This window comes from Pyrgilauda ruficollis, unplaced genomic scaffold (genome assembly GCF_017590135.1).
Source record: "Pyrgilauda ruficollis isolate IOZ18807 unplaced genomic scaffold, ASM1759013v1 scaffold49, whole genome shotgun sequence".
Classification (NCBI taxonomy): Eukaryota; Metazoa; Chordata; class Aves; order Passeriformes; family Passeridae; genus Pyrgilauda; species Pyrgilauda ruficollis.
This window is the reverse complement of record NW_024526488.1, coordinates 2,616,019-2,637,533: the sequence shown is the minus strand read 5'-3', so window position 1 is coordinate 2,637,533 and position 21,515 is coordinate 2,616,019. Positions and strand designations below refer to the sequence as shown.

At 42.1% G+C, this 21,515-nt stretch overlaps 1 protein-coding gene across 1 annotated transcript in view; it reads left to right on the top strand.

The window, feature by feature from the left end:
• Nucleotides 1-5,620: 5,620 nt before the first annotated feature.
• The window catches only part of CRB1 (crumbs cell polarity complex component 1), a 77,947-nt gene continuing 62,052 nt past the window's right edge, over nt 5,621-21,515 (top strand). The window contains 2 exon segments of the mRNA XM_041479615.1: nt 5,621-5,755; nt 17,242-17,836. Of these exon segments, the coding sequence (XP_041335549.1) occupies nt 5,621-5,755; nt 17,242-17,836 (730 nt within the window).

Below are 21,515 nucleotides of genomic sequence, written 5' to 3'. Positions count from 1 at the left end.
TTCATGTTCAAGGTCAGTCCAGCATTTCACCTTGTAAAACTCATTTGCCCTCCCTGCACTTACACTTGTACCTTGAGTTTGAGTTTAGACATCAGTTTAGACTCTCTCAAAGACATTTGCTGACTTTAAAGTTGTCCTTAAAGGTGTGGTCATGCCCAGCAGAGTCATACAAGTGGGAAGGAACAGACTTCTTTCAGATTCTTTCTCTTCCTTGCAAATATGCAGAGAAAATCTCTCCCATTAAAAAAATTTCGGCTTTTTCCTTGTGAGCTATTTTGCATGTTTTACAACACATTAGCAGATTGGGCCTCACAGCCTGCAAGGAGGCATATGACAGTTGTATAGGTGAGAATGCTGAGCTGAGAAGGGCAAGGTGAATAACCTTGCTTGCAGTGAGAGTGCTGTGAACACAATCCAAGTGATCTCCCTGTTCCAATCACTAAATTTAGATGTTGTGTTTCTCCCTTCATGTGCTATACACACACATTAATATAGATAGGCATTAGCAGGAGGACACTCATACAATTTTCCAGATTCTTCTTGTGCCTGACAGATCTGTAATATGGCAGGCATTTCTTTTGTAAAAATGGCATTATTGTTTACTCACTCTTATAACAAATGGAGGCACTTTTTGTATGTGCAATTTCCACTGCTAACTGTAAGAATTTACATATCACTCCTTTCATTGATCACTCTTAGCTGCCTCTTTTGAAGGGACCAGGTCACTCACCTGCCATCCCACAGCCCTTCCCGTGTGAGGACTGCAGAGATCCAGGGATTACTGGAGGCACATGATGGCTGAGGTGTGAACACTAATGGCAGGAGGCATTGAGCCCCAGGCAAGGATCACACTCTTCTCCAGCTGATGCTCAATCCAAAATGGCAGACTATTTTCAGGTTAAAAAAACCTTAACTGGGCAAGGGGGAAAAATCAGCCTTCAGTGATATATAACCTAGGCTGCAATCAGTTTAAGCAGCTTCCTTTGAGCATTGCTGCTGCTGCAGCTGGAGATAAAATTTGCAGTTCATCTAAATGGGTCACCCAGGCTTGATGCTTTTATACTTAATAAAAAAATGCTGTCATGAACTGCAAGTAAGCATAAACCAGCAATAGGATAATGGTAGAAAAGCAAGCATTTTAATGGTTCAACAAGTAAGAAATTCTGTTAACTTTTCAACCTATCTCCTTAAAATAAATTATAATAAATATGTAAACGCAATATATGGAAAATACTTGGCCTTTTCAATTTTGAATAGTTAATTCTTAATTCTTATATCTGAAAATATAATCCCTGAAGTATTTGGTGGAGTTTATGGAACTGTTTATGATTAGATTTTTCTTAAACCTCTCCAGTGGGATTTATAATGTTATTTAGAAATTATTGACAACAGGGTGTCTCTTTTTCCAGAACTGCAATATATTGACAAATTTCCAGCTAAACCTTCTTACTTTCAATTATCCTGATGTCCAGAAAAAGGACAGAAATAGTAGAAAACCCTTTCATTCTCCCTGTCTCTAAGGCAGAGGAGGAAGAAACAGCACATGCACAAAGACCAAATTCACAGATTTTCTGCAAGACCAGCACCTAATTTTAAAACCTGAAAACTGTTCTAAAGATTAGCACCTCACTCTGCACAAGCCTTCAGTAGAGATGTACTGTAGCACAGGGCTTTGGTACCAGAATTTAGCCCCAGATGAGCTGCACTTCTGTACTTTGCTCATCCTTGTGACAATGTGTCACCTTTTCAAGGATATTTCATAAAAAAATACACTATGGAGGTAAATTGTGTCTCAACTCTGAACTGATTTGGGAGCAGGACACTCAGCACCTTTCAGTGCTGACTATCCACAAGCACAGGTCTTGTTTCATGACACCTATAAAGTGTCTGGTAATCACATCAAGGGGGAAAACCCTTCACCTTCCCCTCGGTGGGCAATGCAACATCTTTCCTCCCTGAGGTACACAGCTTAGAAAGAGAAAAGAAGTGTTAGGGAGCATCATCTAGGAGGTGACACGGGACAAGAGTAATGGACAAAAGACATCCTCACAAACTGCTTTTCTAAGTTCTTCTTTACCTCCAAGTTGTCATCCAGACATGTTCCTAGAGCAGTAACTTAATTACCTCCACTTTATTCTCTCTTGCTCAGCGCATGGTGACAATGGTTTTATCCTGGAAATATTTTCTCTAGAGAGCACTCTGAGTACTGACAGCTCTTTTCTCTTTCCCTCCTTCACACTGTCACCTTTCTATATTTGCCTTGACACTGTCTTCACATTGTCTTGACATTGTTCTGACAGTTAAGAAAACTCAATCACTGCAGCAAACAGCCACGACAATGCGGAGAAGAAAAAGGAAAAGTGTTAGGAAAATTGTTGAGGAACTGCGAAGATTTGCAGGCTAGTGAAAACAAGATTTTGCTTTTTCTAAACCACATTCCTAGTGAGTTTTCAATAAAAAGCTGATTTAACAAAGTCTTCAGCCAAGGCTGGCAAAAGTCATCTCAAAGGCGACTGGCAGTTACAGGTTTTGTACCTGAAATTCAGATGTTCCTAGATAACAATCCCTCTTACTGCCATCAGTTCAGATACATTATGGGAGATACTTCAGCCCATCTCCTGGGGAGCAGGGATGCTGCATCACTGAGATGTGAAATGCTGCCTTGGGACTCTCCAGCTACTTTTCCCAAGTATGCCATTCAAACTGGGATCCCTTTTGGGGGCGACCAGAAAAGAAAAGTGGCCACAGAAAAAACAAATCAGGTTAGCTGGAGCTTTAGTTCCCTTTGCTAATAATAAAATCAAATTTTGTTTTGTTAGCTCACAAATTAGAAAAGAGGAGCCTAGAAAGAAAGCATTGCAATCAGTCTGACAAATGCCAAATGTTGTGGTAACAGGTAAAAAACCCAGCACAAAACCCAGGGTAAGTTTAGTATCTATTTCTCTGCTTGAATTAAAATTCTGAGCAACTCCTTAACTGGGTATAGTATGGACATACTAAAGTGCTGTACTTGACAAGTTAAGCTTTGTGATTCAACAATTTGACAAAATTACTGTTGATTTGAGTAGGAATTCTGATCATCAGGAACCATGTGGGGAGGGTTGATGGGTTTTATTTTGTGGTTTTTGCATTTGATTTAGAAAAGCATATATAGTTTTGATACTAGTTCAAATTCTTAGTAGTTACAAGAACACCTAGGTAATAAAAAATTACCTTAAAAAATTACTTTGTACTATCTTGGCATGCATACAATCCACATCTTACCTGAAAAGTGCAGTTAAAGCTCATCCCCTGCGAAGCAGAAGCTCATCAACACTGCTCTGTAGGGCACCTGCGGGTCACACAAGCTTCTCCAGGAGGAGCATCTTCTCCCCTCTCCTCCTCCATTACCTCAGATTGCTGTCTTCTCCTTAAAGCAATTAGTGAGGGAAGCTTGTTCTGAAGCTTGTTCCTCTTGCCTAAGAGCCCTGGGGGCAGCAGGGCTAGTGGCTAGGCACTGCCCCTCTTCTCACAGAGAGGCTCTTCTCCAACACTTCCCAAACTGCAGGGCCATCCTGGCATCCAACAACTAAATGAGCACAGTCTCCAGGGCTCCATGAGACCTTTGCCCAGTGCTCCTCCAGGTTCCTGAGGCAGGAGAAGCAGGGGCCTGCAGGTGCTGATTTGTAACCTGCTGACAGACCTGCCACTGCCTCTGAATACCCACCCCAACAGGAATGTCACCCACATGGCTGGGGAGAGAAACCCTCTGCTTTCTGAGTGCAATTCAGGAAATCCTGAATATATCTCTGCCACACATCTCTAAGATTGCAGTGTGAGGAAAATGTTAGTGAAAGCTTCTTATGAGACAGAATGTATAGAAATAGACCTCTCTCAGTCAATTAACACGTTTTTGATTACAAGAATGAATCAACACATGCTAAGAGTAAAGAGAACAAGCATATATGCAGATGCTCACCTGGTTAATTTCATGGCTAATTTCATATGTTTAATCATGATGACCAAAGCACAGGTAAGACAAAAGCAGAACAGAGGCAAAATTAGCCTAAAGAGTCAAGGCAGAAACAATATGCTTCCATTTATCCAGAGAGAAAACTAAGCTTCAAATGCTTCTGCCTGAAGTCACTTGATGAAGCATGGTCTTGATACAATTAAGAAAATGGCAGAAAGGAAAGGTCTCCACATAAGTGCAGACCCTTCTGAACCATGGAATATAGCATTTATTCTAAATGCTGTATTGGGTGGTTATACTGCAACTGCTCTGGCAAGCTGAATGAAAAAAATTACCTTAAAAAATTACTTTGTACTATCTTGGCATGCATACAATCCACATCTTACCTGAAAAGTGCAGTTAAAGTTCATCCCCTGCGAAGCAGAAGCTCATCAACACTGCTCTGTAGGGCACCTGCGGGTCACACAAGCTTCTCCAGGAGGAGCATCTTCTCCCCTCTCCTCCTCCATTACCTCAGATTGCTGTCTTCTCCTTAAAGCAATTAGTGAGGGAAGCCATCTGAAGCTTGTTCCTCTTGCCTAAGAGCCCTGGGGGCAGCAGGGCTAGTGGCTAGGCACTGCCCCTCTTCTCACAGAGAGGCTCTTCTCCAACACTTCCCAAACTGCAGGGCCATCCTGGCATCCAACAACTAAATGAGCACAGTCTCCAGGGCTCCATGAGACCTTTGCCCAGTGCTCCTCCAGGTTCCTGAGGCAGGAGAAGCAGGGGCCTGCAGGTGCTGATTTGTAACCTGCTGACAGACCTGCCACTGCCTCTGAATACCCACCCCAACAGGAATGTCACCCACATGGCTGGGGAGAGAAACCCTCTGCTTTCTGAGTGCAATTCAGGAAATCCTGAATATATCTCTGCCACACATCTCTAAGATTGCAGTGTGAGGAAAATGTTAGTGAAAGCTTCTTATGAGACAGAATGTATAGAAATAGACCTCTCTCAGTCAATTAACACGTTTTTGATTACAAGAATGAATCAACACATGCTAAGAGTAAAGAGAACAAGCATATATGCAGATGCTCACCTGGTTAATTTCATGGCTAATTTCATATGTTTAATCATGATGACCAAAGCACAGGTAAGACAAAAGCAGAACAGAGGCAAAATTAGCCTAAAGAGTCAAGGCAGAAACAATATGCTTCCATTTATCCAGAGAGAAAACTAAGCTTCAAATGCTTCTGCCTGAAGTCACTTGATGAAGCATGGTCTTGATACAATTAAGAAAATGGCAGAAAGGAAAGGTCTCCACATAAGTGCAGACCCTTCTGAACCATGGAATATAGCATTTATTCTAAATGCTGTATTGGGTGGTTATACTGCAACTGCTCTGGCAAGCTGAATGACAAACATTTTGGTGCTTCCTTCCTACACTTTTATGTCTACATGCCCCCTTTATTATTAATGGTATAATATTTGCTACAGTAGGCTATCATGGTCAAATCAATACCAAAGTGCCTTGAAAAGACACCAGAGCTGAACCCCTAATTAAGTACAATATTTTGTTCCTTTTAAATGAGACACTGCTTGACGAGTACAGTAAGAGTGCCTTGTTCTGTTCAAGATATCTATAATTAATAACGCCAATGATCAAAGGAAATGTGATCCTAAGAGGAAATGGCTTTTGAGGATCCCTAGGTATTAAGTACTGAGAACTACTTCCCAATCTGTTCTGCAGCCTCTCAGCACACTATGATGTGTGATGCCCTTTGGGATCATAAAATAAGCCCCATCATAGATCTCTGAAAAAAGATGCTCCCAGCAAGATAGTCACTAGATATCTATCACTTATTCATTATTGCCATGAAATCTTTCTTAAGTTTTTTCCTGGCCAGGCCCTTAACTGTCACACAGATCTCCTTTATTTATTTAGCGTAATTTAACATAAAGCAGGGCAGGACACTGCCCTATAATGCACTGGCAGGTCTGGATTGGTATTGTGAGGAAGGCCCCTTCTCCCAAAATTGATATTCCTTTTGCTTTTTTTCATGATTGTATGGCACCAAAGTTTATTGAGATAGAGTAAACACCTGGATGTCAAGCTGTGGAGCCTTTAGTTCCCTGCTCCTGCTTGCTGATCTTATTTTCCACTCCCCAGCCACCACACCACCCACAGCCAGAGCTCTCTCTGTGTCTTTAGAGCAGATTTGCGTGAAGCAAAACCCCCCTGTTTTGCCTGTCACTGCAACAGGATGGCTGAATCTCATATCTAGGGGAATAGCAGGCCAGAGCAGCATCACAGTCCTCTGGATCATCCAGAGGAGTGTGAGCACTTCAGCAGAGCACAGAAGCATCAGTGCTACCCCGTGGGGCTGGTGCTACCGCTGGCATCGTGTCCTGGGGCTACAATTACTGCAGGCTCACTCACCAGCCACAACAACTTACTGTAATTTCCCATCCCTGCCCTGGAAACACAAGTCTGCTTTGGATCAGGCCTCAGAGGAAGAAAAGGAGAATGCATGGAAAAAAAAAGGCAGGAAAGGGAGAACTAGGAAAGGAACGAGAAACAAGGAATTAGATCTACCTCTTCCACACATTAAATAGACAGAGAAAACAAAGGAGACTATTAATGGGGAAATAGAAACTTAAAAAGCCTTCAAGAAATTACTCTACTATACTGATTGCTAGTGGTGAATAAACATTCATTCATTTATTCATGGTTTAAAATTTTTCATCATTTTACTGGCGAAAATGGTACTGATTTAATTTTGATAAATGCTTGCTGGACACGTCTTCACTTGTAGCAGATATTTAATGCCCTAGTGGCAGGTGATTTTATTCTAAAGCACGCCATCACATTAAGCTTTAGCAATTTGACTTCTAGTGATATTCTTCTAATATGGAAGGCTTATTTCTTAGCATATTCCCCAAGGAAGGCTCCTGGGAATACCCTGATGCTGGTGAATATTCTGGTTTTGTTTTACTTCTACAGTGAAGCATCTTAAAAATGTTTAAGAGAAAGGTATCCCTAATTATATAGTGGATTTTCAATACCTACTTTTCTTTTGGGTCAGTCACTCCTCCTTAGTGCTTCTGAGACTGCTCTGGAAATAAGAAGTGGTAAAACCATGAAACACATTCATTCTTGCTCTGTTACAAGTCAGTAGAGTTTTTAGGATGCTACAGTTCAGTCTGCATGTCAGGAAAGCTGCCACAGATTTTGTGTCAGAGCTACGACTGTGTTCCCTTTCACGGGTCACTGAACTAGTGTTCCAAAGGCCAGCCCTCTGCAGAATTTAACATGATAATTTCCTTCTGCCGGGCCTGGGACTGATTTCTGTCTCTGTGAAGTCAGTGAGGGCAACTTGTGCAGCTCACAATCACATCACAATAATGTGTTATGGCCTTGGCTCTGAGGGGAAGCTGCCCTCAGCAGAGGGGCTCAGCTGGAGAGCTGAGGAAATTCGGGCTGTGCCAGTTCCCCCTGACACTCCAGCCTGTCCCAAAACACAGGAGCTGCACTTTCCCCAAGCAGTCTTGAAATCCCAGTTGGTAATTAGTTCATGCAGAGCTAATTGTAGGTGATTTCTATTGAAAATAATTTAGCACATAACAGAAAGGGCTGGAATGTGAACTCTTCTACAAAGTTCATGCTGGAAAAGCATGGCCTGGCTCTCTCTGTGCTTACTGCCCATTGTAGCCACACTGAGTCCTGTGGCATTTAAAGCACAGTGCACTGCATTTCCAGCCACAGAATGCTGATCTGTCATAGGGCTGATTACTTTTTTTTAAGTCTGAGGAGACAGGAGAAGCAGCATCATGATTTTGATATGCTGCAGTTTGATGTCATAAGGAACATCTAGTGCTCATTTGTGTTACTGAGAGCCTACTGCCGGCCATCTCAACATCTGCACACATCAGAACTTGGCTTTACACCCAGAGACTTTTAAAGAGTTGCCCCATGTTACAGGCTGCTATGATACATTTCTAACAATTAGGGCTTTAAGCTTATCGAGTGAGTTATGACTCACAGAAAGAAATCGTACCTGGGTCAGCATTACAGACATTTGAGGCTACATTTTAAAATCACAGCACCTTTATGTGCCACTGTACTATCAGAATCACTGCTTCATGCTCTTTTCATATTAAAAAAAGGAAAGAAGTAATGAATGGCAGAACCACAACTAAAAGAGGCTGAAGGGAATGTCTTATAATGCCTTTCAAATGCAAACAACACATGGACCCAGAATTTGGACAAAATCAATTTTGTACTCAGTTTTTAACCCCTCTACTGGAGGGACTCTTAGCAGCATTTGGCAGCATTTCTGAGTGCCTTTTCTCTCCTGTGTTAGTGGTCGAGCACAGAGGGAGCTCGGCTGCTTGCATGTTCCCACCTGAACCAAAGCTCAGCCCTGCAAGTCAGCAGTAGCTGGTCTGCTTGAGGGGCAGCATCCCCGGCTCAGCCAAGCCCTCAGCTCCTTCCTGAGGCTGAATTCAGGAGGAGCCAGGAGCTCAGTGGCAGCTGGAGGCCTTTCTCTTAGAAAAATGCCTTAAACTCTTTCCAGACTCCAGAGAAGCTGTGAGACCTTGTGTCTCTCAAGATGAGATTTGGCCTTTTCAAGAGACAAACTGCTCCTTTGCTGTGTATCTTCCACTCTTTGGAATTCATACAGAAGCAGGAGCAACTGGATTTCACCCAAACTCACAAACTGACAGTTTTATGCTGTGTTGGTCCATCTGTGTTTCTGAAAATCCCTCCCTGATTCAGAGAAGGAGACCATGCTTTGGTCTTTCTGCAGCCCTTTCTAGCTCTGGCACCATTTTCCTTGTTATTTTGCCAGGCATCCACTTCCCAGGTGTACACTTCAGCCTTCCTTCCTAGCACAGCTGCAAATACACTGCAACTGCAAGCACTGCTTCCATCTTTCCGCTGGTATCTTCCCAACTGCAAGCACTGCTTCCATCTTTCCTCTTCCCCAGCAGCACTTGCACCCCTCAGTGTGTTCTGATACCAGGTTTACAAACAGCAGATTGTGCTTCCATTAATTTCACAACACTTGATGTAGATGCTTGTGGCTTTAGGGACCAAGGCAGGAGCAACACCTCTCACAAAGGCACCACAAATCCACCCATCCAAACAAGTCCATCTAGGCATGCCAAGAAACCTCACCAAAGGCAATCCAGGATAACATTTTAAAGTGTAAGACATAATTCACACTCCTAACTAAAGCACAAAGGTTTTCTCTCTTTATTCCTGCCAAAACCTTTCATCCCACAAGAGAGATCTTTACACATGTGGCTCTGTACCCTGATTACATCTGAGGATGTTCCCAGCTTCAATGAAGCCTTAAGGGAAGTTCAGGCAGGAAAGGTACTGACTGAATCGTTGGGACAAAGACATTTAATCTACAAAATCACCAATCCTTCCTATAAGCAATCAAGCTTATTACCTAAATAAAATTGCTTCAGATTTTGAGCAAAATTAATTTTCTATGTTCTTTACCTCTGAAGAGCGGATAGAAAGGCAAGTTTGAAGCTGGCCCCCTTCCCACCATCATTGCTGCTCACCTGTCTATTTACCTCCTATGTCCCTGTGTGGACAAGTCCTGTTCTGTACTACGAAGAATAAATTCTGCTGTGTGACCTCAGCTGAAAAAAAACAATTCAGCACTTCTAGAGGGACAAGGAATACCTCATTATACTCATGTTGCTTCTCTTCTGCAGATGTAGAAGATAAAAATGAGGACAAATATAATGAAACTCTTAAAGGGGAGAGCTGCATTCAGAGAGAGTGTGTACAAGGATTGCACAGCAACAATCAGTTCAGTTTCTACATCTGTGTCCACATCATTTACTGCAATGGATATCAGCTGCCTCCTGGCCTGATCAGCCACTGCTCTACATCTCAGACAAACAAAAATATCTGTGTACAGTAAAAGCAGGATGATCACTGTACACTACCACCTTAAACCACAGTGCTGTAGGGCTAAACATAAAGAAGCATAAAGTCTTTCATTCTCATTAGAAACCAGTCTACTTGCATTGCTAGTACCACTGTGCCTTTTGAACCAAAAACCCTCCAAATTGTCCAATTGAACCAAAAACCCTCCAAATTCAATGCACAGGAGCCCTGTTGAGCTCCTGGGCCTGATTCCCCTCCTGTTCCCAGCACAATCACAAGGTATGATGCCAAATAAAGTGAAAGCCAAAAATGATTTAGATTTAGAAGAAGGCATTTACCTCATTTTTGTTTCTTTATTTGGGACACCTGGTGCCACTGCCGTGGTGCTCCGTGCAGGCAGTGGGGGCAGCTGTAAGGGCTGCTGCTGCTGCAGTGCTTATGGGGTAAGGGAGTCTGGGCTGGCACAAAGGGTAAAAGGCAGTGAAGGACAATGACAGCCAGCAGTAACTGCCTTTATTCAGGGACCAGCAGCAAGTCAGTGTGAACAGAAAAGTTTAGGGAAGAGTGAAATGAAGACATTGGTTTAATAACCAGTTCTGTAATTTAAATCACAAATAGTGTTGCCTAAACAACATTTTAAAATTTTAATGCCATTCCACTGTTACTCTTATACTAATATACCATACTTTTTTTTCAGAAAATAAGTTAATTTACTTTCCTTAATTTTGCTGATACAAATGTGCCAAATTTGTCTTTTTTGATAGCAATGGAATATTTGTAACCACCCTTTTTCTTTCCTGCCTGTGTGTGGTGCTGGTTACTATGGTAATAAACGTGACTCAAGATTTAAAGCCTGAAAGTGGTTTCTATAACAACATGCTAGGATGTTTTGGACACACAATTGAAGTTAAAGATTCAGAATTAACTCTTTATGACCACAGTATTTGCAGACACAACAAGTGCTTGTTTGTTTGGCAAAAGTTTGATCATCCCTCCCCAAAGCAGGATTTTCCATGGAGCAGATTGAGCAGTAATGATTCCAGCTGTGGATAGAGCAGGTAGGGTCTGGGGGCTGGTGATTTCCTCACAGGTGAAATATGCAAAGGACAAACGGCACCACAGTAACTACAAGCTGCCCATCATAGTGAATAATTAAGATGGTAATACAAATGTACTGGGAGATGGGAAGGGGTAAAATTGTATCAGTGCAATACTTAGAAAGTCTGACACTGTGGAAAAACCGAAATTATTTGCTTATGTGGAAAAGCTATTTTGAGGGCTAAGATAGCCCCTTACCTGGCTCTGTTTTATCCAGAACATGGTTTCCTGTCCTTTCCTTCCCCATCTGGCAAATGCTGATGCAGGAGTGACATCTCTGCCTTTCAGTCCATGGTAAAGGCACCTGATCCCAATCTCTGTCCCTGCTGATTATGCAGCTGTGCTTATCTCTTCCCCAGTTCTTCATGATACATCAAGAATGAACATATATCTGCACACCCACAACTTTCTAAGGCTGTCTTTGCAGGGAAGTTATTGTCAGAGTGATGAACTGTATTTTTTGTGTCACGGTGCACTGCAGATAAATGGAGAGAGGATTAGTTACACCAAAGCCACGGATGCTCAATGCAGCAGTAAATGCCTTGGGCAATATTTTAATATTTCCAGTTAAATGATAATTATTTCAAGATCTCAGCACAGTAACAGAGCTTGATATTTCAGTGACACAGATCCAAGCTCTTGTTTTACAATCCCAAGGGCAGGTTTCAAACTAGTAATGAGCACGAGCATTGAAGGTTCGTGTTTCTGACTCCAGCCACTGGGCTATCTAAATCCTTGCTACCATCATGTTATCCTGTGACTTTTTTGGTGAGCTGGTTTGATGACAATGTAAGCCTTTAGCTGTGAACAAATGCTGGTTTCTATTCAACAGAACCCAGACTGAAGTAACAGCACTAAGAGAAGCAGTGGTTGCTTCATTTGCCATCTGATTTTCTTTATAGTGACTGACCATCACCAAGATGTCAATTATATATGCTATTCCAACAAATTTTAAAAAACAAAACCAAAACAAACAACCCTCCCCCACCCCTCCCCCAAAAAAAACCTAACAAAAACAAACTCACAAGTAACACAATTTCTGATGTTGAAGTTGGGTTTTTTTTGTAGAGCCAAACATCTCACTATTGCAATTCAATCATTCTTTTCTAAAGAGGGTTTTTTAAATTTAATCTCTCAACTCTTCGACCAGAGGTTTATTGCTATCCATTTTTTTCCCAAAAATGTATGGCTTAGTAAACAGGTTCTGTTGTGAACTGCTTTATCTGCACTGGCTGTTGTAGCTTCTTAGTTTTAATTCAAATGTGTAAAGTAATAAGTCTTTGTTAAAAAAAAGAAAAAAAAAGGAAAGGAAAAAGGTCCTCAAAGCGCAGTAAAATCATCAGTGATGGTGAATATATGGGTATCAAGAAGTTCTCTCTCTTATCACAGATTTTTTTTCTCCTAGAAAATAGGGGCTCTGTTAAGAGGGTCATAAAATCTTGCAGCATATGTAAAAGACTCCGAAGTTGTTAGTGTTGAGAGCTTCTGTGAAGCTCAGAGTCCTCCTTCAGGGGCAGAAGGCACATCTGAAGAACAGCACTGCAAATTACAAGCAGCCTTCAGGCACGATGAGATGATTAGCAAAGTGCAGGCATGGCCACAGCCATGTGAACTCTGGTTCATAACAGCGTGATTAGCAGTGATTGAAATTTGATTTTAAATGCTGCCACTGATTATGATATTTCACCAACTCGTAGGAAGAGTCGTGTCCTGAAAGAACAAGTCTTTGCTGAAAGACATTTCTGACACAAAGAACCCAAAACAGATTGCAAAGGATTTATCTGGGGGCTTTGAGTGGCTGAGATTACTAATTGTCAGAATCTGTGATCATCAATTCACTTTGCTTTTGATCTTATCAACTTAACTTAGAAGAATATTTTGAAAAATGGACATGAACCCAGTAAATCTCTGATTCAAACAAGATCTAGGAAAAAACCCCTTGAAATTGTCAGGAAAGATACGCAGATGAGCTTTTCAAAATTACCTGCTTTACTGAGGAACAATCATCAGATTATCTGTGCCAAAATGCTTTGGCCATTTCAAAATCCCTGCCTTGTTTATGACAGCTTTTCCCTAATTCAATTTTGGCCTTCTACCCTCATTGACATGCATTTCTACCATCATAAAAATTGTTTTGTGTCACTACAGTAGTTTCTGATCATTCAGAAGCCTTTACCAGCCAAAATCATGCATTTTTAGTGCTTATTAGCTATATGCTCAATTATTCATACACTAACAAGATAACTTCAATGAATTTAAATAATCTTATCCAAGAGCAAAAAAACCAAAGCTAAAACTGTCTTTTTTCTTGGCATTTCTTATATTGAGTTCCGTGTGCCAGTTCCTGTAATAGCTGCAGGTAAGGCCATGTTTCTGGTAGTATGGATGCTGTGCCAGTAGATGGCAAGCTTTACTGCAAAGAATTTCACTGCCAACCGTCTCATCTGCATCTCAAGGATTTAACCATGGGGCAAAACGCTTGGCACTAAATCCTCTTGTAATTAGATTAAAGTACCACTGTTTATAAAGAGACTGATAATTACCTCAAGTGTCAGTCAATGTAAATCCAAAGCAATCAGCATTTTGTTTTTCCATTTTTCCTAAGTTACGTAGGCGTTTTAAGACTCAGTCAGAACAAGTCACTGCTAAAGTGACCTTAACTGCTTAGGAATGAAAAACAGCTCCTCTGCACATCTGAGGTAGAACATGAGGTTTTTCCTTGTCGTCCTTCTGCAACCTGGCCAAAAACCAAGCTCCACTGAAACATTTGTGTCCCCTTGCAGCTCTTTCTGTGAATGCAGAAGAGAATATTCCTTAGGCATCTGCTCAAACTGAGACAGTCTTTGCATCAGTCATCACATTGCGTCACAGGGCACGCAGGAGCTTCCACCTGCCATACTCTTCATCCTCCTTCCATGCAGCTCTCAGCTCAGGAGGTTCCCAAATCCCTCCTTCCACATCACTCCAGAGCAGCAGGCGAGCTCAGTTTCCACAGGGCAGCAATGGACGTAGTGCAAATAACTTACCTGAAACAGATGGAAAATGGTGCTTGAACTAGCAGTCCAGGATCCAAAGATTAGCTGAGGCACTCACATCATTCGGGAACATGATAAAAAAAAAAAAAAAAAGTCATGGAAATGTCCAGGTGAACTGCCTACCATTTGATAACCATGGTGTGCTAACTGCACACCTCTGATGATCCCCTTTTTGTGATGCAGTTTTGCTGCTGAGAAAAAGTGCTACGGAGTACCCTTAAACTCTTGGTCCCAGCCTTTAAACCACAACCAAGCTAAAACTCAGCATGGTTACATCTCTGCTAAGACTTCAGAACTCCTGTGTTCCTCAAAAACTACACAAATAATAAAATCCATGTCACAGTGTATTAGAATAAAGACAGAACACCAAAAATATTGCTCTTTCACTATAAACTTGTCATACAAATCAGACAAGAGTATCCTCTAGAGAATATTTGATTTATTGAATTATTTGTTGGCAATTTCTGCATAAGAAATTAATTTCATAAAAGCTACAAAAGTAGAAATTAAAACACTGCTTTAAAAAAATCCAGGAAAGGTTTTCTGTTTCATGTTTTTCCCATGGTGATGCCACCCTGCAGACAAATTGTTTGCCTTCACTCCATACAGACAGTGCTTTTAGAGCTGTCTTTCCCTTTCCCTCATTTTTCCTCCACTCTTACTGCCTCAGAGAGCTATGAAGCTTTTTAACCAGTGCTCACAGCTACTCCTGCTATCAAAACTGCAGACTGGCAAATGCATCGTGGCCTCACACAGTCATTATAACAAACTCAGCCTGTTGCATGCAAATTATCTCTGGAAAAGCAGTAATAATTAACTAAATTGCTTCTCATGTCACTGTGGTCTCGTGTAAGAAAGCACTCGAATGACTGACCTCACCTTTTGTAGCTTACACAGGACAACAGTCAGACAACATTATAACCTGATCATAATTAATTTCTTCAAATTTGCAATGTTTCCCCAAACATGCACTTTAAAGAATTTTAAATAGGTACACAGACTGAAAGGAAAGCTCTCTAAAGTTGTGCAAGGAAAATGCAGGATGCAGAAGTTCCTAAGGAACACAGTTTTGCTCATTTTAACTGTAATTAATAGATTACAGTAAGCTCTGTATTATCCAGGCTAAAGAAAAAACCTAAATGCATGGGCAAAGCACAAAATTATGTAAACTAGGACACCAGAACATACATGAGAGTGTGCTGAGGAAGAGAAGGGTCTGAATTACTGCTAACAGTGGTGCAGGTCAGTACATGTGACCAATGTCTTGAATTTTTGCATTCAGTGAGAGCTCTGAGCTGTAGCAAGTGCAACCAACACCGCATCAGGATGAAATACCTGCTCCCACAACTGATTATTCACAGGTTTGGGGAAGGTCATTTTAAAGGCAGGCTAATCCAAAAGTACTATTTTTGTCCTGTTTTCCTTCAAAGAACATGAGGTAACACTCCAGTTCTCTTCCTGTTAATCAATGTTTAGCTTGCTTTCCTTAAGACCAGTGTTGGTTTTAAATCATGATGTCACTCTTGCTATCAGTGTTACTACATAAATCTCTATTCCCCTTGTTCAAATGAGTATTAATTAGTTATCTGGCTCAGTAAACGTACCTATTGATGAACATCAAGTTCATTCAGACTGGTGCTTCTAATTCTCAGAGGCACTGCTGCTCCTGTGTACACCTCAAGTCAGAAAGCACAGTCATGCACAGATAATTTTTAAGCCTTTTCATTTGCTATCTTAGTGTCAAATCTACACAAGCAGTCTTTCCTAAGTAGTTAAGCCTTCTGATACTTTCTTCCTGCACCTCCCCCTCCTAGGAGAAAAACAGATTAAATTAAATTAAATTGTATTATATATTAAAATGCACACCATGGAAACACACCATGACAAGTCAGTTTGTATTCTCTGACACTCCAGCAGGGTTGGTTGGTTGGTATCCTCAGGTGACTTGCCCTAGCCTCTCCCTTTTCCAGGGATCTGTCCCAAGCCTCTATCAGCGTTGGTCTAACTCCAGTTATTGGAATCTCCATCACTGCTCATCTCTTCTCTTTCAGTGCCCCATCTCCATCTCTACAGTGTCTGCTCTCCTGAGTCTCAACTCAAGAACTGGGAAGAAATTAGACTGCTGGTAGATGGGTCTGAATTCCTCTGAGAAGTTCAGCTCATCCACAACACTGTTTGCACAAACACACACTGTTCTGCCTCTGTAGGAGACACATACCCTTCATATAGCCAAACAAAACTCCAGACTAAAAGTATTAAACAAATATTAATAAAAATTATGTTTACAGTACTTACGTATAAATAATTTAATGTAACTTTTGTGCTCCAGCTCATGAGTCTTTCTCTTACAAACTGCCTTCTCTCCTAAAGGAACATTCAGCTTAATTTCACAGCCTTGGCCCAGATACAGCTGCTTCAGTGTATCCCAGAGGAGGATTCTGAACAGTGCTGGTAACAGCTCACCCTCCTTGACTGGGAAGTGAGAAGTAGCTCTTGCTATTGTTATCCCTTACAGCTGCAAGGCAACTCCAAGTAGTCCTTCATTACTGACAGAAGCTCAGTTCCCCGAGGGTAAGGAAGTAAGGAACATCTCTACACGATGTTCAGCGTGTCCTTCCAGCCTCGGAGGCTGGACGGCTCTCACAGGGCTGTGTTGCCTCTCAGGTGTTTGGTAGATTCTGTGTGGTGGAAACGCTGTACACCTGTGAAATTACTATTTATAATCAGCAAATCAAAATCAAGGTGCCTGATGGTTTGAACTGTTTATTTGAGCTATAACTGCATCTGAGTAATTTAGCTTGTGAAATCCAATGCAAAAAAACATCCACTACAAAAGAATGGTACCACCATAGAAGTGATATTGAACTAAAAAAAAGCAGTCCATCTCCTTTCTCTAGTAACAAAAACAGAAACAAAAACCTTAAATATACCTAAATGTGTTCCACATTATTGGATATCCATTGACAACAACCAGTATTGTCTCAACTATACTCTTAATATAGTGTTAAACAATCCTGACACTCCAGACCTTGGCTGTTGAAAGAGGCAAGAACAGGAAATTGCAACTTACTCAAGTTTTCATAATTGTTTTCATTTTACATTCATTAGTCCACTAATGCATCACAGAGTTGCCAGTCCCATTTTCTTCTCAATAGCCAGAAATTGGAGCTGTGAGTTTTGAAGCACGGTTGTGTTAAGAACTACACTTCTTTCACTGTTGGTTACTCCCAGTGCTGTGGAATTCCTCAGGAATTTTTTGTATTTCTTTCCTAGAATCGCTTTGCACGAGGAATGATTCCAGGTGCCTCTCAAACTCTTGCCAAAAGAACTCTACATGTGTTGATGGTCATAAAGATGACCCTTGCCTTTGTGCAGACGCATCAGCGGACAGTGGGGAGGAACTCTGCAACAAAACCTCCAACCCTTGCTCCTCCAACCCTTGTCTCCAAAATGCTACCTGCCTGGGCTCTGCTGGAAACCTCAGCTTTACCTGCAAGTGCCCTGCTGGGTACAACGGCCCTGCCTGTGAACAAGCTGACGGTGACTGTGACACCAACCCGTGCGAGCACGGAGGCACCTGCCAAAGCGGCCTGGCGGGGCCCACGTGCCTCTGCAGCGCCGGCTACACGGGCGCGCTGTGCGAGCGGGACGTGGACGAGTGCGTGTCCGAGCCGTGCCGCAACGGGGCCCTGTGCCGGGACGGCGTGGACGAGTACTCCTGCTACTGCGTCCCAGGCTACCAGGGCAAGCACTGCGACCTGGAAGTGAACGAGTGTGCCTCAGATCCCTGCCTCAACGGGGCCACGTGCCTCAACCAGATCGGGCACTACGACTGCGTCTGTCCCCTTGGCTACACGGGTAAGCTCAATTAAAGCAACTTTTCCTTTGGGTCGTGTGGAACCATCAGAACTCACATTCCAGGTTCAACTCCCTCACCCAAATGTGTATTTAAAACAACTTTTCCTTTGGGTCATGTGGAACCATCAGAACTCACATTCCAGGTTCAACTCCCTGCCCACACGAGTATTTAGCCATATCTGCATTACCACCTTGCCTTCAGCTTCAACACCGGTGGCTGTTGGTACATTATGGTAACCACATCACTGTTAACTACTGATACCAGAAAGAGAAGGGTTAAAGAAATCTCACATTCATCAAAATCTACACAGCAGTTTTGTGAACACCAAGCTATGTCAGAGGGCTAGGTGGACTTTGCTTTTAAAAGAAACCTTCTCAAAATGCTCTCTTCAAAGTGCTGTATCTATTTTTTTTTTCTGAGGATAAAAACCCTATGTTTGACAGTTTTAAAAATTAGATCCAAGTAGACAAATTCTACTCTAAACTTAGACATTTCACATTCAATTTCTCTCATCTGCTCTTCCCAGAAACAAAGGACTCATTTGCAACTAGAACATTATGTAAGTTACATGGACAAGTGTTATGTTCCCAAATTGCCCATTTTTTGATAATCCCATTTTATGTAGCTCCATTTTTAAGGTATAGATGTGATTTTTCTTCCCTACTTTCTCTACTGAAAAGCATATAATTCTTGTTGGAAGACAGCTCCCTTCAAATTTCAAAGCTGTATTCAGGGCTAGGACTGTGAAAGGTAGCACACTGAATCATTAAAAGGAGAAAAGGGGAGGCATTTTAGTGATAGACTGCCAGTCAGGTAAGCAAAGAAAAAGAAATAGTCATACAGCAAAAAGGGGAGAAAAAACAGCTATTGCTTCAAGTGATTCAAATGAATAAGAAATAAGAGATGTGGTTTACAGCTCCATCCCCAAATCCCCATGCAGGAGGGGAAGTCAGAGGTAAAAAGCAGCTTTCCTGTGTCTAACACAGCACTCGTTGGAAGGCAGCCCTTGGTTAATATCCCTTATGAACACAGAGAATGTTATTTGAAGGAAGCTTGTTACCTTCCTGCCACCCCGCTGCTGCCAGGGGGTGTCGGAGCCCGGGCCAGCTGAGGAGAAAACTACACAACTGAGGGAACGCCAAAGAGCAGAAGGAAGGAAAAACCTATTAACAACCAGCATGGTTACTCTGCAATGATCACACTCAGCCCAGACCTCCTGTTGTACTCAGGAAACTGTATTTGTTTAACTGGCGCTGTTAGTGGGGTCCAGGCCTGGATCCGCAGCCCAGAAACTTGGTTTGAAAGAGTTGGAATATACACCTTAGAGACAAAGGGAGAGAAAACGTATGAAATAGTAAAGCCTAAACAAAAAGAAACAAAAATTTAGGTCAACAAAAACTTCTGATGGAAACACACTCTGCTGGAGTCGCTCCACTTTCATCATGAAATTCTGCTGTTTCCCAAGCTGATGCTCTTTTCTCTCACCAAAAAAAGTCACCAAAGCTCCACACTGCACAAGCAGAGTTAAGAAATGAGGAGAGAACCAAGGAAGGAGAAGAGGTCTAAAACACACAGCAGAAGGGGCTGCAGTGTTTTGACACACAGCTCCGACACTGCTTCCAGCAGCAAAAGAGACTAACCATAGGAATTCTATAGAGGAGTAGCAGACCATTCCTCCAGCAGTAAAACATCAGCTTTAAAAAGCTACTTAACAAAATTATTTATCAGAAGCATTCTTTTTTGTTGTTTTTTTGCACCTTGCTGTGAGTTGTGCTAAATGCACAAGCAGAGGGATTACAGGATGAAAGCCTCGAGGTGTCCCCAGTGGTAATAAAACCTCTCATTTACCCCATCAGGGGATCTTGCCAACCATTATTATCCTGGCCTGACACCATGAATTACTGTGGGAAGTCATCCACCTCATCTCATTTCCCTAAGATATGAAAACGGGTTATGTCTCTTGATATGCAGGTAAAGAAGGTATAGTAAATCTATAGCTGCAACGTTAACCAAATGCATGAGTTACTGGCTGCTGTTGCTACTTGTTTCATGGACTATGACTGCTATTTTGTGTGATTGGTATGCTGCAGCACTTCTTAAAATAGCTGAGAAATGTCACACATAATTCTTACACAAATGGAAGAGGTTAGAATGCACCAAGAGCCAAAGACTGGAAAATTCAGCATGAAATCTCCAGTTTCTATGATAATGTTCTGCATGTGTGAAATTATTTACAAGACATGTGTCACACAGCTGTTAAATAATGAAGTTCAACTGGTTTGTTGAAGTTTTGCTGGCTACCCTAATCAATTGCATTTTCTCCTCCATCGGACTAATTGCACTTGCTTTTAATTCACCCCAACAGAGCATGGTGTAAGAACCTGTTATTACTCACAGCTATGTGCATTAATTAACCTTGCTGAAGCCAGTCGTCTATTGCCAGTGAACATTCCAGTGTGAACCCTCAGGAGTGCATGGCAGTTCCAAAACCCATTTTCAGTCTAAGACAGCAAGAGAAAGCATTTCAGTGGCAGACAAAGTAGGTGCAGGGAGCTGGATTTGTTCTTTGTGCAATACCTTTTATGATGAGGTAACCATCACTGCAATGACGTCTGTAGAATTTCAGGAAATTACTCCTGATAGATCTCCAAGCTTTCATTCAGTATTCTCATCAATAATGTATGTGCCATGCAAATATTAGGAATAGATGCATCATAAATAAGTCTTAGGCACTTAAAGGCAAGCAGAGGCACAGCAGCTCTACCATGGGATGGAAAACCTCAAGTAGAGAACTCATTTCCCAAGAAGCTCATGTCCCTGTCATTGTGGATGTAATAGCAAACCACACAGTCTATCCAACAGCAATTGCCAGCAGTGCAAAGCCTGTTTCCTTCCCCAGCTTTCCAGTTTCAAACCAGCACTCCCCACCTTGTGTCCTAGCTAGCCCAGGTATTCAGCTCTTCTGAGATGCCCAAGCTGAAAAGGGACAAGCCTTGATCAAAGAAACACAACTTCTCCCTCTGTCTAATTTTTGATGTAACTCTCTTCCTGCCACTTCAAGCCTGGTGCCTGTAAATTAGCCATGTGACACTCTCCATCCAAATGATGGCACACAAGATTACAAGAATGAGGAATTTGGGGACAGCCCTCTGGACCTGCTGGACTGAGTACAGCATTTTAGTGCAGGAGAGCAGAAAGGGTGACCTGGTTACCAATTTCCAGCCATATCAAGAATGTACACGTCCTCATGGAAGTACACTGAGCTAACAAACCCCTAGTATCTTTGAGCAGAAGGTGATTTTATACTCTGTCTGTAGGCATGCAAGTTTGAAAACATTGGCTGTGTGTCCTTCATCCTCACTTGTGTTTACTTTTTGTTGACTGGGGCTGTAGAAAGACGTGCACAGTAGGACTCAGTGGAGAAGCAAGCAGTACAAGAAACAACCCTGGTTCTTCAGAGAAACTGCAAAAATTACAAATGTGACCTCCCCACCTTCGCAGCATTTCAATTCAAACCATTTGTGTGGTTTGGTACATGCAGGGATGCTCAGCCTGCTCCAGGACACCCAGGGTGCCTCAGCTCGTGGTGGTGCAGCCCTGTGCAATAACTGCGGCGGGGCTCCTTGGCGCTCTCCTTCCCGCCTGGCATATGATATTTGGCATACAGCATATTTATGA